The sequence below is a fragment of the Lithobates pipiens genome, unplaced genomic scaffold, assembly GCF_037356315.1.
Source record: "Lithobates pipiens isolate NorthernLeopardFrog02 unplaced genomic scaffold, aLitPip1_a1.2 Scaffold_23, whole genome shotgun sequence".
Classification (NCBI taxonomy): domain Eukaryota; kingdom Metazoa; phylum Chordata; class Amphibia; order Anura; family Ranidae; genus Lithobates; species Lithobates pipiens.
The window spans coordinates 290,839,709-290,853,778 of NW_027507785.1; the positions used below are offsets into that span (position 1 = coordinate 290,839,709).

The 14,070-nt window shown below is 41.2% G+C and overlaps 1 protein-coding gene across 1 annotated transcript in view; it reads left to right on the forward strand.

The window, feature by feature from the left end:
• COL24A1 (collagen type XXIV alpha 1 chain) overlaps nucleotides 1–14,070 on the forward strand; it is a 413,884-nt gene that overhangs the window by 202,558 nt on the left and 197,256 nt on the right. The window contains exons 10-11 of the mRNA XM_077450311.1: nucleotides 7,928–7,972; nucleotides 12,021–12,074. Of these exons, the coding sequence (XP_077306437.1) occupies nucleotides 7,928–7,972; nucleotides 12,021–12,074 (99 nt within the window). The remainder of the gene's footprint in view (nucleotides 1–7,927; nucleotides 7,973–12,020; nucleotides 12,075–14,070) is intronic.

Sequence of the window (14,070 nt, forward strand, 5' to 3'; positions counted from 1 at the left end):
TCTATACATTGGTAAGGCAATCAAACAAAAGGGTTTAATTATGTTTTTAAATGAAATTTGTAAACTGTCATATTCAAATGCTTTTACTGTTCAGAATTTCATATGAACATTCAAAAATCGAGCCAAGTATGGGCAAATTTTATTTCAGCTGTCAGACGTGCCAACTGTACCAAATGACATCCAGATAACTGCTGGAGGCAGAATCTCTAGATCTGTATATGATATCAGATATACAGTAATCAATATATAAGACAGCAATGTATCAAATGTACTGCCAGGTGAATGTAATATTGGTACAAAATTTGTACACCCTGAAAATCTGTTGTAACCATTGTGGTTTTCTCGTACTGTTGATGGTGACGCTGTAATAGGCATGTCTTTATGATGATTGAATGGCCTTTCCTCTCTAAAATAATGCAAGTATGACAAGGGTGTGGAAAGGGCATTTTTCCTTACAGAGCCAACATCAGGTGGCCATTTTTCCCATTTCACAAAAGCTGGAAGGAATATGCATGCAGCCTTTCCCTTACAGACGTACTAAAAACAAAACTTTACATATTTTTTTGTAAGTTCTCCCCTGCCTCCCCCCCCCCCCCCTCCCCTCCCTTTTACACATTAGTTAATAAGAAAAAAATATTTAAGAAGTAAAAAGTTTTTTTCTATGTTCCTAAATCCTGGCCTAGGTCTGGATGACATCATGGCCCTTTTGCATGCGCAGACATGCTGCAGGTCTGGCAGAGACCCCTGCGGTATGTCTTGGATGAAGCAGAGGTTGTCCCTTGGCTCTGGACAAGAAGTAGAGGTTCTTGGCACTGGATTAGAAGGACAAAAAGAAAACCTCTGATTCATCCAAGACAACACTGAACTCCATTGTCTGGTAGGTAAGTAAATATATTTTTTTTACATTTTGAGACAGGGATCAGTTTTAGGGATTTTATTTGCAGGAGGGAGAGGCAGAAAGAGGGACGTTCCTCTGTTGTCTCCGAAAAAAAAAAAAAAAAAAAACCCTGGAAAGTTTTAAACTTACCTTGCCAGCCCATGTCTCTGATCTTCAATCTATTAAATCGTCTGTCAAATTCTTCATTAGTCAACACTTCTGGGAATGTTGAATGCCTGTGTCCCCCAGCACTCATTGGTTCCTTCACCAATATTGTGTTCTGTAGGGGCCAGGGATGGGACCACAGAGGATGGAGGGGGCATCCAGCTGTATCGCTTCAAGAGACATTTGCTGCCGAAAACCCCGTACACACGATCAGATTTTTTGACGGGAAATGTTGGATGTCAGGCTGTTGGCGGAGAATCCGACCGTGTGTACGCTCCATCGGACAATTGTTGTCGGACTTTTCGGCAACAAATGTTGACTAGCATGTCTTCAAATTTTCTGCCAACAAATGTGTATTGTCGGATTTTCCGATCATGTGTACACAAGTCCATCGGATAAAAGTCCAAAGTACAAAGATGCATGCTCGGAATCGGTCAGTCTTGTAAACTAGCGTTCGTAATGGAGAATTAACATTTGTGACGTGGCAAGTTATGAAATCTCCGCAGCGCAGAATTCTCTCCTTCTTTAATGGGATAATAATGAAACTGCTTTGCTGGTGATACTGATGGAGTTATTGCAAACAAATTTTCAAAGGCTAAAAGATATTATTATGCTTTTTTTTTTGGGCAAGTTACCACAACATCATTATCCCGTAGTTTTTAAGATTAAAGATACAACTATGTTGGTGTCCCTTGTCAATTTTACATTGTATTTTTTTAAATGTAACTGCCTACTCCCAAACTGTCATTTGAAGTAAAAACACATAGCCAAGTATTATTCTACATCCCGATAATAGGTACGTATAGAAGGGAGTTTGGGACTTTAAAATGAAGCACTTGGATAGTGGAGGTAGATATTAACCATGTTTAAATGTTTATTGATTAAAGAGGAAGTAAACCCTGATGAGTTTACTTCCTCTTTCATTCCCTGCAAAGGCAAAGCATAATGGACTACTATGCATCGCATAGTAGCCCATTATGTGTCACTTACCTGACACAGGAGCCAGCGAAGTCACCGCAGTCCCCTGTAGTCCGGTGCATCCATCTTCTTGGTGGGGTCTCGCAGCTCCGCCGCTGTAATTCGGCGAAGCCGCGATGACGTCACTCCCGCGCATGCGCACGGGAGCCGACACGCACGGCAGCTCCGTCGTTGAAAATGCCGCACTCAGTGCGCCTGCACGCCGCTGTCTACGGGCAAATATCTCCTAAACCGTATAGGTTTAGGAGATATTTCTTGGACCAAAGGTAAGCCTTAATCTAGGCTTACCTGTAGGTCAAAGTGTGTTGTAAGGGTTTACAACCACTTTAAGTAGAAAGAGGTAAAATGTATCAAATTCATAATATCAATTAATAATTTAAATTCATGATGAAATTATGAAATTAATATGGTTCCGTATAAAATGTAGCTGGGGCAATAAATCAAAAGATCAAAAGAGCTTTTGATTTGATGCCTCAGCTACATTTTATACAGAACCATATTCATTTCATCATGAATTGATTTTTTAATTATATACTAAAAATCATTTTTGTTTTACACCTAGTGGATGCATACTTACCATGTGGGTATATCTATTGATATCGGGTATGCTGTCATGGGCACCATTATGCTACACTATTCAATTTTTTTTATTATTATCATGTGCTGTTGTATGTATATATTATATATCATGCTTCTACTGTATTGATGCCCTTACATATTATGAATTTGATACATTTTACCTTTTTCTTCTTAACAATCAGTAAACATTTAAACATGGTTAAAATCTACCTCCACTATCCAAGTGCTTCATTTTAAAGTATCAAACTCCCTTCTATACGTAAATAATAAATAACACGTTATCATCTCTGATTCTGCAACATGTCTGGTTGACGAACGGCCGTTCAGGAAAGAACTGAAAAACGTGAAAATAAAAGCGTGATTCAACACTCACCAAACTTCTACTAACATGAAATTAGCAAAAGGAGCCCAAAGGGTGGCGCTAAAGAGCTGAAAACCACACAGTACGTCATTAAGTTCGTAATTATTGGCCAACATTTGTGTGACCGTGTGTATGCAAGACAAGTTTGAGCCAACACCCTTCGGACAAAATTCCACAGTTTTGTTGTCAGAAAGTCCAATCGTGTGTACGAGGCATAAGAGTTTTTTTTTTTGTTTTTTTTATTTGGTCCGTTTTTTGCTATTCCACAACATTGGGAATTATTTTCTAAAGGCAAATAGTCTGTTCAGTTTGGAAGGGAATGTTCTCTAAGCTTAGGAAATTAGGTGACATTCTGCTGACTTCCATCATCCATCAGTCATTTGCAAGCAAAAATATTGTTTTCACTAAAATAAGAGAAAAGTCCCTGCAAATTGAAAATTCCCTTGCACACTGCAAATTCCCCTACAGGATTTGTAATTTGAATTTGAATTACTATTGTAATTGGAGTTGTACTGGAAAAAAACAACATATATAAAATATACCTGCAAAAGTAGTATTTAAAAAATACTTACAAAAGGGAAAATTTTGCTATGCTTACAGCTTTAGATCTTGTCACCAAACCATTAAACAACAATCACCATAAAATCATACAAGTATTTAGTGTGTTTTATGTAATTTACCAGTAAAAGGCTCCTTGTGTAGACTTCTGAAAGGCCGGGAGACCCAGCAGGCTTAGAGCTGGCATGCAAGTGACCTTCTATAGTATTCCCTTTCACTCCTTCCCCAGCAGCTTCAGTGCCTTGAAAAAGTATTCATACCCTTTTCACATTTTATCATGTTACAACCAAAAACGTAAATGTATTTTATTGGGATTTTATTTGCTAGACCAACACAAAGTGGCACATAATTGTGAAGATGAAGAGGAAAATGATAAATGGTTATCAATTTTTTTTTCTTACAAATAAATACCTGAAAAGTGTGGCGTACATTTATAGTTAGCCCCCCTGAGTCATTACTTTGTAGAACCACCTTTCGCGGCAATTACAGCTGCAAATCTTTTTGGGATGTCTCTACCAGCTTTACACATCTAGAAAGTGCCATTTTTGCTCATTCTTCTTTGCAAAATAGCTCAAGCGGAGAGCGTCTGTGAACAGCAATTTTTAAGTCTTGCCACAGATTCTCGATTGGATTTAGGTCTGGACTTTGACTGGGCCATTTTAATAGATGAATATGCTTTGATCTAAACCATTCCATTGTAGCTCTGGCTGTATGTTTAGGGTTGTTGTGCTGCTGGAAGGTGAACCTCTGCCTCAGTCACAAGACTTTTGCAGACTCTAACTAGTTTTCTTCTAAGATTGCCCAGTATTTGGCTCCATCCATCTTCCCATCAACTCTGACCAGCTTCACTGTCTCTGCTGAAGAAAAGCATCCCTGCAACATGATGCTGCCACCGCCATGTTTCACGGTGGGGATGGTATGTTCAGGGTGATGTGCAGTGTTAGCTTTCTGCCACACATAACATTTTTTTCTCATCTGACGAGAGCACCACATGTTTGCTGTGACCCCCACATGGCTTCTCGGAAACTGCAAATGGGACTTCTTATGGCTTTCTTTCAACAATGGCCACTCTTCAATAAAGGCCAGATTTGTGGAGTACATGATTAATAGGTGTCCTGCAGCTCCAACAGAGTTACCATGGCCATGTATTGGTAAAAAGAGAAGGGATATATTGCTCTAACCTTAAAAAAAGAAAATAATAAAGCAGCTACACATGAATGTGACCAAATTCATACAAACAGAAAAACTACAATGTAGTGCTAAAAGTAATAATGTGAAAAAAAGAAGAAAAAAAGTGTCCAAATCTCAAATTAATGAGTCTTTGAAGTTCTTGACGTGTAAGTGTCATGCTCCAACGTGATAATTCATGCAGAGTATATACCAAAGGTGAAAATGTGTTGTATCACACAAAGTAACCACAAAAAATGATCCGGGACAGGCTTAACTTCAATGGCATCGAAATAAGAAGAAGTGGGTACTCTTACCAGAAAGGCTGGACCAGTGCGTGAACACTAGGTCATATAGGCATATAAAGATGGAACCCCGATAGGTCCACACCAATCTATCTGCCACTAGAAGGACTGTAGATCCTTACGTAGATCCCATCCTCCGAGCAACCAGGGAATCTGCATCCAAATCCGTAATACCGCAGAGACTCCGATCCTTCTCTCCAGGAGATGGAAAGGCAAAAAAGGGGCGATTCCGACCAGTAGTAAGGCAGTGTGTAGAGCCAGACTCCTGATAAAAATCATGTAAAAAATAGAAAAGAAAAAAAGCTTCCCATAGTGTAGGTTTGAAAGAATATAAACTGGCTGTTTATTGGCATAAAACCAGCATAAAAAAAGCAAAGAAATTAAATATAAAAACGTGATCACATATTAAAAAGCAATACAGGGAACGTGATAACCTACGCCCTACGCGGTTCGTCCGAAGGGACTTCAACAGGGGCATCATGTATTGGTAAGTTTGCAGTTGTGCCATATGCTTTCCATTTTCGGATGATGGATTGAACAGTGCTCTGTGAGATGTTCAAAGCTTGGGATTTTTTTTATAACCTAACCCTGCTTTAACTTCTCCACATCTTTATCCCTGACCCGTCTGGTGTGTTCCTTGGGCTTCATGATGCTGTTTGTTCACGAAGGTTCTCTAACAAACCCCCGAGGGCTTCACAGAACAGCTGTATTTATACTGAGATTAAGCTACACACAGGTGGACTCTATTTACTAATTCTGTGACTTCTGAAGGCAATTAGTTCCACTAGATTTTAGTTAGGGTTATTAAAGTAAAGAGGGTAGAATACAAACGCATGCCACACTTTTCAGTTATTTATTTGTAAAAAAAAATTGAACACCATTTATCATTTTCCTTCCACTTCACAATCATGTGCCACCTTGGTGTTGATCTATCACACAAAATACCAACAAAATACATTTACATTTTTGGTTGTAACATGACAAAATGTGGAAAATTTCAAGGAGTATGAATACATTTTAGAAGCACTGTATTAAAAAATGTATGTAGGTAGATGAGGGGAGAGGTAGGGGAGTTGGCCATCACAGTCATTAATTGGACTTTCCCAGAAGAGGAGTGCAAGGGTAAAGGGGGCTGTGCTAGGAAATTGACCGTTCTTGAAGTGGCCAAATTTCCTAGATAGATGTAAAAGGTTTATATGTAAAGGAAACAATGTGGTAAATAAGCATTTAAAAAATATTTTTTGTGCTTTTAACTGCAATTTTTTAAGTTGGTGACAGGGTCTCTTTTAATAACCTGGAACTGCAATGTGTGTGATTTTTTTTTTTGTAGCAGACTGCTGTAGTGTCCCAGAGCTCCTCACGGGCTACTGACATCTTTGACGAATTGTCTTTTGCGCACCGGTCCTCTGCCATTTTCATAGGGTGGGCCAAGGTGACGTCACTCCCTTGCACGTGCGGGAGTTTATCCATCTCGGCTAGGGTTGCCACCTCATCCCTTTAAACCTGAACACATATGAATTACACAGATTCTGTGGCTGATTAAGGTGGTAATTAAACTCACTCAGTGCCTTATCTGCATTAAACTAGCTTCAGAACCTGTGTAATCCATATGTGTTTGGGTTTAAAGGGATGAGGTGGCATCCCTGATCTCGGCATTGGTGAAACTGTATACTGAGCTGCGTGGGCATACAGGCAGGAAAGAAGCTTTAAAGCAGAGTTCCACCCAAAAGGGGAACTTCTGCTCATTTGTCTCCTCTCCCCCTCCGGTGCCACAATTGGCACCTTTCGGAGGGGGAGTGGGGACAGGATACCTGTCAAAGGTATTCTGTTCCCACTACTGGGAGTCCGGGCCACGTGGGGCTCCCTCCTCCTCTCCCTGTCGCCGGGCCAGTATAAAAGAGGAGCGGGGGCCTCGCGCTTGCGCAGTAGGGTTCCCGGCCTGAAGCCGTAAGGCGACACTGCCGGGCACTCTTACCCGCAATGGCGGCGGCAGCACCCGACAGCTAATGGAAACATCAGCTGCGGTGCCAACATCGCTGGACTCCAGGACAGGTAAGTGTCCTATTATTAAAAGCCAGCAGCTTTTTTGTGCGGAACACCGCTTTAGTGCAGAAAAGACATAGGGAGAGATTTACTAAAATGGGTGCACCCAGAATCTGGTGCAGCTGAGCATTTTGGCCAATCAGCTTCTAACTTTAACTTGTTCAATTAAGCTTTGACAATAAAACCTAGAAGCTGATTGGGTACTAAGCACAGCTGCAGCAGATTTTGTGCCCACCACTTTGAATAAATTCCCCCTATAGTGTGTCTCTTCTACAATAAGAAATCCTGTCTGTTTGCCAATTTTTTCACTAAAGTTCCACTTTAAGAAACAAAAAACAAAAGGAAAAATGCTGCATTTCTGGTGCATTGACACTTTCCACGAATGACCTTGCAATGTAGTGTTATGTATGCATGGTAAACCTATTGGTACTAGGGGGAAATAAAGTTGTCCACAGCAGCCAATTAGCAGCCAGCTGTCATTTTTTTTTTTTTAACTAATACTTGATTGGTGGCTATGAGCATGGCAACTCCTTATCAAACAACTCCTTCATGTAGCTTAATTAGAGACGCTGAATGGGTTAAGCATATTCCGAGTCTTCGTTCTTCCTAATGAAGTATTGCAATTACACAGAGGACATTCTTGGCGTGCTGTGTTAAATCTTATTAATTTGTTACATGTGAGGTACCTAAATATTCCACATTAGATAAACCAAAGCAGCATGCTTTTCAGTTCAGTCAACTCACAAATAAGGAAGAAGCTGTTTGCGGGTTAGCGGTGAAAAAAATTCATTACTAGAGGCAAAACACAAAAACTCCATGCATTGTATGCAGGAGACAATAAGAGAGGCGTCTCAATGGGGAGCTAACATCTCTCTCTCTCTTTCTTTATCACAGGGCTTAGCTGGACCAGAAGGAATCCCGGGCCCTAAAGGGGTTAGAGTAAGTCACTGCATTTTTGGCTTGTGATGTGTAGACATGTGATGATGTGTTGCATGTGACTGATCGCAGCTCCTGATTGGTGACTGCCTGTCGAGTGTCAGGGATCTTTCCCCACAACACGCTGTTTACATGAAGGCAAACATTATTTCAGAGGTGCGCACGCTTGCAGGATAAAGCGATCACGTTTACATTTCCCTGAAATGAATGAAGTACATTAAAAACGTGAAGAGAGAAGTGACATTTCCTGCCTGGAGCATTTTGTGTAACTGAGGTTGTCAGCGTTGAAGGAAGGTTCGGCAAGCTGGGTGAGAATTGCTGCAAGAGAATTTATGTGCAATCACCTGACTGCTTTAAGTGTACCTGTCATTGGTATAAGTGGAGTCTTTCCACCATCACCTTATAATGCATATCTCCAATTTGTAACTGGAGAACTGGAGTGCCACACTCTCCACTTTGGCCACACTCCACTTGGGTAAACCTGGGTAAACTTATCAATATTGTTATTAGAACCTAAAAAAGAACCTATAGGCTAAAAAAAAATAGTGATCACCCCAGTTTATAATTAACTTTTAAAGCAAGGTGCACAAGGAAGGGCTTTGCACATAGCAAACAAAATATAGCGATACACGCGAAAGAGCCGTTGTAATGAGGGCACAGTCACTGCACAGTCACTGCGGATGACCAGAGTTCTCCTTCACTCCTTCACACACACCAAGCACAGTTCAGGCACACTGACACAGAAAGCAGTCTAGGAAATGTCTTTTTGTGATTTTGATATTAAATAATTTTGAAGGGGGTGCAGGATAGTACAGGATTTTCCACTAACAATACCAGAGGACACACTTCTCTATGTGCCAAACTTAATGAACAGATCTTCTACTAAGTTCAGCATATAATCCTCCCATGAGAGATCAGAGGAGGCTAGAGGTATGAACCCCTCAGGAGAGGAACTACTTGGCCTCAGTTCAAAGGATGATTCTCCCACGAGTTTACTAGGGAAGGCCAGGGGTATGAACACCTCAGGAGAGAAACTACTTGGTCCAAGTTTGAAGTACAGTCTTTCGAAGGTCCACTTGACCCAGATATCCCAATAGTACGCAGACACCACAATCTTTGTAGGAGCGTGGTACTCATGAGGCCATGGGAGAAGCTGTGCCCATTCAGCTTCTTCTAGTTGCCTGCTAGTGAGGCTATGCATACTGGCTCCTTAGGCAGAGCCTCAGGGTGACCGAGAAACTTTCTGGAGTAGCCCAAGCCCCCCCCCCCCAGCTCTACCACAGCCAGGACCTTGATGAACAACTGCTTGAATCAGTAGAATGGCTTGAGCGGGAGGGTGCCCTGACAGGTGGAATCTCTTGAACATGAAGACACTGCTGTTCTAAAGGTCAGATTATTTATGTGCTTCTCAGCCACCTTCTGGGCCCACTTTCCCAGGAAAAGGGCTGCAGCACCATAAATATTCATGCTGCCTATTTGCCTTGCTCCACTCCCTATGTTCTAGAGCTTACTAGAAGACAGGACAGAGCAATGAAACCTGCAGCCTGTGAAATCCAGTACAGACAAAATCAAAAACTGCTCCACTGACTACAGAGAAGCCAAAGGGACTAAATTTACCTAACATCCTAGCAACCTGATTGGCTACCATGCACAGCTAAACCAGATTCTGTGTGCTCCAGTTTTAGTAAATCTCTCCCAAAATGTATTTCCCAGCACACTTACCAGCTAGCCAGCAAAAAAAAAGGCAAAAAACAAATGGCACTCTCTAACAATTTGCATTAAAGACAGAGGTTTTAGTTGTAAACATTTGCAAATATATGTGGAAGCCACACTGCCTCATCAAGGCCTCTCTGTATAGTGCAGTCCTAATTGTAATCTATGAGAGTCTCCAAATTGCCACATATATAGCATTGGATAAAATAAGGGTAGATATGGCTGGAGGGAGCTACACTTTAAAGGCGTAGAGACACACCGGAAGCCTATCACAGCTCAAGAGCAGCTGAAAGCATCTTATTTGCACCATTTCCAACAAGGTAAACAAAATTAGCAACCCCATTTATACCAGCTTTTAAAGTGGTTGTAAACCCTTACAGACCACTTTTTACAGTAATAAGGCTTACCTGTAGCTACCCAGGATATCTCCTAAACCTGCACGGTTTAGGAGATATCCCCTGTATTTGCATGTGCCAATTTCATCGGCACATGTGCACTGACACAAACTGAAGCAATGGCACGTATGTGTCGTTGCTTCAGTGAGTGTGCCGTTACCGCGCGCATGTGCGGGAGTGACGTCATCACGGCTCTAGCCAATCACAGCGCCGGTGCTGCGATACCTGGAAGTAACCCCCCGGGGGTGACGTCGACGGGCAGTGCTGTGTACAGGCATCGCAGCGAGGGCTTTGATCTCAGGTGAGTATTACATAATGAGCTAGTATGTTATGAATACTAGCTCATTATGCCTTTGTCTTGCAGGTGTTAGTTTTTTTTTTTTTTTTAAAGTGAGTTTACACCCATATTAAAGCAAGGTGCACATGGAAGAGCTGTGTACACAGCAAACAAAACATTGGATTTCCCAGCACACTTACCAGCTAGCCGGCAAAAAAATAAATAAATACACTGTCTAACAATTTGCATATAATAGAGGTTTTAGTTACACAATATTTAGACCTATAGACATCTGCACATGTTTTATCTTTCAGAGTGCTGTGCAGATACCAACACTATAACTATACTTCTGCTATATTAACTTTACAAACGAGAGAATACAGGCAACCCTTATTTGGGGTAGGAGGATGATAATTGATTACAGTTGAATTGGTCCATTGCTCCACCACGATAATGCTGTAGTATTGGAAGGATGCCTTGCTATTTTTGTATATAGATATGTACTCTGCAATGCAATGGCAGCATGCATATTTATGCACAGGTCAATAAAATCAGAGGACCTCCTTTTGCAGAACTTTTTAATTAAGCACTAACTGCCTCTACACTAAATACATGATATAACCCCTATATAGTCTCATGAAAGAAAGACGGTATCATATGGCTCTGTGATAAAAATAGGATAAGTGGGGGGTAGGGGAGAGAGGGGTCTATTCTCAGTATGTTACAGCTGAGCAGAGTTAAATCAGGAACAAAAAGTTCTCTTCCCCCATGAACGTTTAGCGGCTTTCCTTTCCGGTGCTTCATATGGCAAGAATTTTGAGGGAGGGAGGGCACAAACACAGCATGGCTACCACTGACTGCCAATGGTTTTAATGCAAGATGGGTACAGGCAGCAAACTAATCTAAATAGCTGGTTTGCCTATTAAACTCCCAAATTGTTAATACATTACATTTGGAAATCTGGAAAGCTCTACCATTAGAGAACCATACAATTTTTTGGGGAATTTTTTTAATATCTACGGCCCAAATTAGCTATAGGTTCTTGTGCATCACAAGCCAAAATCCCATTACCGTATTGCTGAGTAATCTTACATGGAATGAGTAAATCCTAGATTACCTTTATTAAGCATTGCACCTTACCGCACTCACTGTACAACGAATCTGTCATTCGAGGGATTACTTAGCCGCACATCAGAAGCGGAAACTCAAGCAAGTTATGGCAAAGCTAAACTGTGCGTGTACAAACACAACAATCAGAAATCAGACAGAGGGAGTGATGTCAGAAGGATTATTCTGAATCCAGAAGCTTAGTAACATATTTGTCAAGGGGAAGTTTTCTACAAGTGACGAATAACATCTCATTTTGGTCTCTGGGCCTGGCAGCTTAAAAACCACAGCAGACATCGCCGGGCAAAGAGATTCTGTTTCCAACAAGTGTCTTGTATGAATGATGCACATGAACAGCCCCACTCAGCCAGCAGATGTGACTTTAAATACCTCCAGGTCATATTCATGCATGACTTGTATATTCGGTTCTATATTTTCCACTAGAGTTTGACAAGATCCTCCGCTCTTAAAAAATTGTTTTAGAGGCTCCAATAGTTGACTGCTCTGTGTTTGTATGTTTAAACTTGTAATAAAAGAAAACCTCTCTATTTATTTTAAGGGCTTTATAGGAATAGCTGGGTTGCCAGGACCTCCCGGACCTGAAGGAGAACGAGTAGGTCTATTTTACTTATTTTGAAACTTGAAAGACCTAAAAATCTGCTGCCAGTGGGACCTCACAATTTTCTGACTACAGTGACTTGGGGGCCATGTACTGTACATATTTGGTGTGTTATGAATTGTTTTCGGTGGTACACTTGTAAGTGGAGTGCAGCTTGGTGCGGTGACAACAATCCTGGTGGGAAGATTGCCCAACCAGGTACACTTGTGATTACAACAACGTGAACAGAGCAGGTTTTGGCCAGAATGACAGCATCAGTAAAGAGGGGCAGAACTAGGGTTACCACCTATCCGGGATTAACATGGGCAGTTGGGGTTTTTTAATTATGTTAATTTTTCAGACAGGAATGTGGCTCAAAGCAGGGCCTGGCAGGAAGGTGAAGGGGCACTGTGTGCACTACATTACTATTCTCTTTGGAGTGCCCAAAGGTGTCCCAGGTCTGTTACAATCTTATAGTGTATATTAAAAAAATAAAAATAAATTGCTGTGCACCGCTAAAGTGTTTGGGTTTGGCTTAAAGAAAAAGTGGCAAGCAACCTTAGGCAGAACGCGGGCCGGCCATTCCGTGCCCAATTGAGGAAATGTCCACATGAGTAGTGACCTATGTTTTCCCTCCGTGTAAAGAAACTTTCCCTACTGCTAGTACTTTCCCTGCACTATCCAGTCACATAAAGCATGTCAAACCCAGGAGATAGGGCCTTAGATTAGGTTCTGCTTGACCCAAGGTGGCTTCCTGAATCACATGGGGCAACAGCACCCAACTGGATCGCTTCCCCAGTGACCCAGGAAACCATAGAGGAGCCAGGTTCCTCCTGACTTCCTCTCCCACTGCAGAGCCGCTGGGGATAAGCAACACCTGCAGTGGAGAAAATAAACTGCACCTGCCTACATACTGTTTCATACAGTGAGTTTTTTTTACAAAATGGTGCTTGATGACCAAGTGCCCAGTGCCACTTAGCACGTCATAACCCCCCTCCACCTAATAAAGCATACACTACTGGACCTATCCTTTCGACTTCCAACATAGTATGGGTCCTCCCAAGCACTCTGGATCCACTTATGATTAGCCAATATTATGAACTAACAAAGTTGACTAGACTTTGCGTGTTTATGGCCTTGCTTTTTGTAATATGTATCAAATATGCTTTAAAATCTGTTGGACTTGGATGATTTAAAATGCTGTCTTACTTTTGGCATGTGCCTAATTTTTGCTCTTTGCATTTGTTAAAATGAATACATTTCTAAAGAAAAATAAATGGTGTTTGGTGCCATTCAGCTGCAGTTTGCAGAATGTGTTGTACCAAAAAAAAAATACCAAAATTTCACCTCACAATCTCCATCTATAAAACACCCAAAAAAAACTAAACTCAAAATCTCATGTTAAAAACAGACTCTTAAATATACATGTGAAGCCACACTGCCCTGTCAAGGCATTTGTCAAAATGAGTTTGCTAACTCTAAACTATCTGAGTTCCCAACTAGTTGACATAGGACAATACATTAATTAAAAGCAATGTACCAGGAGGAACACCCTTCTCCTTAAAGGTACAGCAACACACCAGAAACCCAACAACACTCAAGACGGATGAAGAATCCCATTGAGTGTCTTCATCAAATCCAACAAAGCACTGCATGTAAAATGCCCTTAAAGTGGATGTAAACCCTCACATATACCCAGTGAACTGAAAAAGCTCAGATGATACACAGAGATGAAACAAATCTCCCTATATAAGTTTTACATGTATATCTGCTGTCTTCAGCTTTCTACATTCTTTAAACCAGTGTTCCTCTACTCCAGTCCTCAAGGTGCCCCAACAGGTCATGTTTTCAGGATTTCCCTTCGATAAAATGGCTGTGGTAATTACTAAGGCAGTGAAACTGATCGAATCATCCGTAAAAAATAATGGAAAGCCTGAAAACATGACCTGTTGGGGCGCCTTGAGGACTGGAGTTGAGAAACACTGCTTTAGAAAGTGAATATCATGTTACA